The 5,738-nt window shown below is 37.3% G+C and overlaps 1 protein-coding gene across 1 annotated transcript; it reads right to left on the reverse strand.

The window, feature by feature from the left end:
* Positions 1-929: 929 nt before the first annotated feature.
* Positions 930-5,350, reverse strand: cxcr2 (chemokine (C-X-C motif) receptor 2). Its single transcript, XM_071488432.1, has 2 exons — positions 4,862-5,350; positions 930-3,451 (listed from the first exon to the last, which is right to left on the reverse strand). The coding sequence occupies exons 1-2, from the start codon at positions 4,934-4,936 to the stop codon at positions 2,384-2,386; spliced, it is 1,143 nt and encodes a 380-aa protein (XP_071344533.1). The 5' UTR covers positions 4,937-5,350; the 3' UTR covers positions 930-2,383.
* Positions 5,351-5,738: the final 388 nt, after the last annotated feature.

The raw sequence follows: 5,738 nt of genomic DNA on the forward strand, positions 1-5,738 counted from the left end.
ACTTTTACTTGAGTACCTGTCTACCCATTACTTCATGACTTTTACTTCTACCTTCACCACAGGTGTAACGAGCAACATTATTAATAGCACCTTTGAATTCAAGTGTCCCAGTCAGTAAGCCGTGACAGTGTGCACAACTGACACAAAAGCAGCTACATTCAGCCATCATTTTTATATTATTATTATTTAGACCTATGCTTTTCCTACTGTTAAAATGACATGTAAAAAAAGGCCTTTCTGAATACTTGACTGCCCTCACACATATTTTCAGTTTTTCTGGCTATTAGACCTCTGCTTTAATTTTGGCAGCTTGTTGTTCCACATAAACAAGTTCAGTGATTCACGAACTGAACAATTGGTGAAAAACGGCTCTATCTTCTGGCAGAGGGGCAATCTAATGATTGCTTCATGTAACATGCGGTGAGTGAGGTGAGTGATTGCAAACTGTAACACTGTGACGCAGGGATGACTGGGACCGAACCACTCCATTACAAGTTGTTTTGTTTTTTTTAAGTAACCCTGATATGATGTGAGAATGTCATTCACGTAGCTTTTAATTAATTCACATATTCATATTATATAAGATCACAGGGATCATATTAAGATGGAGATAAGTGGCAATGTAACTTTGACATTTTTCGTAGTACTGTAATTTTTTATTATTATTTTATAATAATAATAAAAATAGAGGGAAACAAAAGTGAGTTGTTGGATAAGAAAAGAATGTGAAAATATGTTGCTAAATATTGAACTTCCTCTGTTTATTTCCTCTTTTCCACTTTTGTAAAAAGAAAAATTTCATACATAATGTATTAACGAAATATTTACCTCACAATATGAGAAAACAAATTATGTTTCAGTTTCAGATAACAATGAATTATTGAGGTTTTTGGTTAGAAACCTGTTTCTGTTTTGTTTCGACTCATATCTGTTGAAAACTAAATCAAAATCTCGTAATTTTGGATGTTGAGGGAGTGTTAAAAATTAAAAAGCTTTTTTTTAAACTTTTAACTCTTTATGTGTTGCTTGTTCCTTAGACCAATTAGACTGTCACAATACATAAATAGTGGGACTGATTTAATGAATGAAGAAATTAGGTGTTGTACAAACTAAAGAAAGCACTTATATGCAAGATCACACATGGTTTAGGTTTAAGGATTTATTGTCAGCTAATCACAGGACAAGCTACATCAAACCAAACTAAAACAGTGCAGATATGTATGGAAAGTATTAGTGAGAGAATGAGTAAGAGATGTGGGGGTTTTGTAATGTAGCAAAATAAAGAAAGGAAATAAAGGAAACTGTACACTGAACCATTAGAGCTCATTCTTGGGGGAAGAGGAAAATATTGACACAACACTCACTTGGCTTTTGACTCAAATTAGTTTTGCATAAACAACTGTGACACAAGATAATAGGACACAATTCATATGCTCACAGTACATGAAAAAACTTCCCATCCTTTCTGTTTCGTTTTGTTTTGCAACCATTGCTTCTGCAGAATTTATCATGAAGCCACATTCCCCCCTCTTCTCCTTCACATTAGCCACAAAGCCACCTACACAGGTACGCACAGGCACGCAAACATCATATCAGCATGTATAACCTGCACATAATACACGTGATCAACATACACATTCAGATAAAAAGACAAAGTACATCATTCATTTGTCATAGGTAATGCAGACCATTTATTACAGAGAATACAGTTATGTTTCATTTACTGACAGTTTGAAAAGACAATAGAGATCTACCTAAATGAACACCGACTAACAAAGGGACAGACTGTACCTTGTTTTTGAAAAGGGAAAACTGATTTCATCACCTCTTCCTGTTTGAAAGATTCAGTTACCTGATTGCAAGAAACTTTTTTTTTTATTTGTTTTTAGCACTCTCTTGCATAAAAAAAAACTTCCTCACAGTGTTCAAATTAAAATACTGAAAAATAAGAAGATGGTTCTTCAGTGATGGCCTCAATTTCTCAGAACCAAAAACACTAGGAAATGACATCATTGGAGGTCTAAAATGGCTGTTTTTGCTTGGAAAAACCACACTTTTTTTCCACATAAACAATGATATCTCAATAATTGCATCAGTTTCACCACCATGCTGTTCATTCACTACTTTGCTGGTGTGCCATACTTTTCTCCATTGACGACTGATTCATGTTTTTGAGGAAGAACACTTTTCGTTTTTCCTTACTTGACTCAATAATTAGACTTAATCATGACCACTAAGGCAAGAATATTTTTTTAAATCGTACAAACACTTGGATGGAGTAATAAATTTTGGTCTATAATACTCTCCTACACTACACCGATTGCAGGGACTAATAAAAATGACCACCATCCAAGCCTGTAAATAATCATCCAATTGTAGTTACTTACATCGTAACTGAGGTGTTTCTAGATCTCGTGCTGGCTACACTGCTGACAGAGCTTTTCCTGTAAGCCATCAGGAGCCTCTTACTGATGAGGCCGTGCTTGTAAAGAGCTAAGAGCAGCTGGTTGCGGAACTTCTCCCCAATGAAGGCATACAGCACTGGATTCACTGCACAGTGCATGAAGGCCAACACTTGGGTCACATTCAGCATCACCTCCACTTGATAGTGAGTGTCACACGCTGCATGTGATCTGCCTCGTATGAGTGTGTCAATCAATAAAGTAATGTTATAAGGCAGCCAGCACAGAATGAAAGCTAAGACCACTGCCAGGATGACGCGCATGGCCTTGTGCTTTTGCTGACTTCGTGTGTGAAACAGCGTCATCACAGTCCAGCCGTAGCAGACGCACATCACCAGCAGTGGCAGGAAAAAGCCCATGGTATGGCGCAGAACACGCATGTTAACACGCCAGTGGTCACTGCTCTCACCCGTTAGGTTTTCATAGCAAATGGTCTGACCCAGCTCTTCAGCGTCTATGCTCTCCCTCTGGATTGCCACAGGTAAGGACAGTACTCCACTCACCAGCCACACCACGCCACACACCACGTTCACCAGCAGGTGGTGGGAGGACAGGACACGTGTAGCTCTCACAATGGCAAAGTATCGGTCCACACTGATGCATGCAAGAAGGAAGACGCCACTGTATAATGATGCCTCCTGACAGCCTGACAGGAGTTTGCACATGAAGTTCCCAAAGATCCAACCAGAATTAGCATTGACGGCCCAGAACGGAAGCGTTAAACAGAAGAGAAGGTCTGCCAGTGCCAGGTGCATCAAGTAGATATCTGTGGTGGATCTGCCTTGCTTCATACAGCAAACTACATAGACAACTATACTGTTGCCTACCACGCTGAAGACGAACACAATGATGAAGGTGATCATCAAGCCCAGGCCACTGAATCCAGGCAGCTTTACGTCGCAAGGAGCGGATGAGCTGCCGTCATCCGTGGAAAGTGTAGTATTGTAATCCAAATTGAACAAACTTCCATTGAAGTAGAATTCTGTGGCCTGTGGTTAAATAAAAACAAAGTCATTAAAATCTGAACTAATTGCAGATGAGTTAGCAGAAGTAAAAGTTCAATGTTACCAAAGTGGAACAGTAGAGATTGGCTTTCAAGGAAATTAGAAAAATACTTAACGGAAATATGCTTTTTTTCATAGAGTTAAATGAAAAGATCAATGCCACTCATATCTTTTTATCAAATATGATCCTGAATCTTAACTTAGCATAACAATTCTGCTAACAGATAGCTTGGCTCTGCCAACCTGCACCTCTCAAGCTCACAAACTAACACTTTGGGAGGTCAGACTCTGGGACTGGCTGAAAAAACAACATTGTTGGCATGAACCCTAAAACCTATTTAGTTAGCATTTTAGCACTTCTGGTTTACTTGTCCCAAAGTCTATGGGTTTTTTGAAATTTTTTTGGTTAAATGGCTGAAATAAGGTCTGTGGTTAACACAAGCGCAAGACATTTTCATGTTTTATTCTATGATATAAAATATGTCAGTAAAGACACTAGTCATGATTTTAATCTTTTATGTCTCTTAAAAAAGGTCGGTAGCTAACAAATGGCTAAATGAGCCTACATAGGTTACCAGGGTTGATAAACGAACACGACAACCAGTCCGCTGTCACTAACTTTGTGAGGGGAAAGGCTTTTATTGAAGAGGTCAGAGCTGAATGAAACCACAAGTTGAAGTTTAGTGGTGGTGACATTGAAGTCATGCGACCATGGTGTAGTTTGTTTATAGCCTAACATTAGCTCTTCTGGCAATTGTATTTAGTTCAAAAATCATAAAAGATATGTTCATTTGTGAAGATTGTCCTGCTAAACAAAATGTGTAAGTATCACAAATTTTTGTTTGTTGCAGAACTCATTTTCTGCAATAATCCAAAAGCCAATGGAAAAACACCATTGGCTTTTTGCTAATGGAACCAGGGTGATGCTAACGTCTGGGTTGGCCTATAAAAATACATCATCCCTGTGGCACTCTATAGTCCTCACATCACTGTGTGGCACGTGTGTAGGTATGTAGCGAGTAAGCATATTTCCTGAAGTGTGAAACGAAATTTAGATCCATGGACGGCAGCTTACTGGCTGACACTGGTGGTGAAGTTCTAGTCAGAAGTGTAATGCAGGTATAATAATTTTGAATTTGGTTTCAAACAAAACTTATCTGAAGAAGTTGAATATTGCTTCTTAAACAATTTTGAGTTAGTTTTGATTAACATTTGCTTAGTATCCTCACTTTAAACAACAGAATCACATATCACTCCATCATAGAATATATTTAGATTAATATACATACATATGTCATAGTTTTTTTCCTAACTATTTCTGAGCCTTACATAACCCAGTGCACAGGTGTTTATCATTGGCTCACCTTTACAACTAATTTCAGTTCAATATCTTACCTCCCACTCTTCTTCATCTTGAATGGTTAGGACCAAATTCTTCAAAACAGTAAAAATGAAAAGCTGAAGCTTCATCTTTTCTTTCTTGATGGACACAGGTCTATTAGGACAGCTATTTATTTGGCAGCGGTGTCTTCACTCCGAGACGTGGTACAGGTCTTTGTGTAATGTGTGCAGTCTAGTGTTGCTAATGCTAGATTAGTGAACTGTATGTCTTCAAGGGAAGTTTAAAAACCGCAGATATTATCTTGTCTTGAGCAATCTGCATAAGTAATGCAATCTCAAAAGCAGGTGTTTCTTCTGTAAAAATATGTTTGATCTCACAGCAGGATAATGGAAGACAGGATGTTGAAATGGTAGATTTAACCTGCAGAACAAAGCTGATGATGGAACATTATAACTTGGTATGATTTGATGCTGTTTTAAATAGTTCACTCTTCTGATATTCTATTCTAGTAGGATAGGATGCTCAGCTATGAAATAAATAAAAAATTAATTTAACCCAAAATTAAAACAGAAAGCCGTAGACAACATAAAAGTTCCTGATAGGCCTTAATACATGGAAAAGAAAAAGAAAAAAACCATGAAAGGAAATTTTTTAAAACATTTTTTAAAGATCATTTAAATACCATTTTGTTTTAAAACATTTAAAGAAATTATATAAATATATATGTTATAATTACATATTGTCAACAAAAATATATTGTTTTGCAAATGACCTGTTGGCCCACTTGCAGGTCAGGCTTGAGTAAGTCCCTGCTTTCATTCTTATTTTTTTCTTTCTTTTTTTGAACAGTAACACTGCTATTTTTGATTCTTTGTCCACTGGAGGGCAGCAGCAGTCTTGCTCTCTGTGTTCAGTGCAGACCTTAAGTGG

This window comes from Trachinotus anak, unplaced genomic scaffold, assembly GCF_046630095.1.
Source record: "Trachinotus anak isolate AG129_WGS33_773 ecotype Australia unplaced genomic scaffold, CSIRO_AGI_Tana_v1 ptg000001l, whole genome shotgun sequence".
NCBI classification, from domain to species: Eukaryota; Metazoa; Chordata; class Actinopteri; order Carangiformes; family Carangidae; genus Trachinotus; species Trachinotus anak.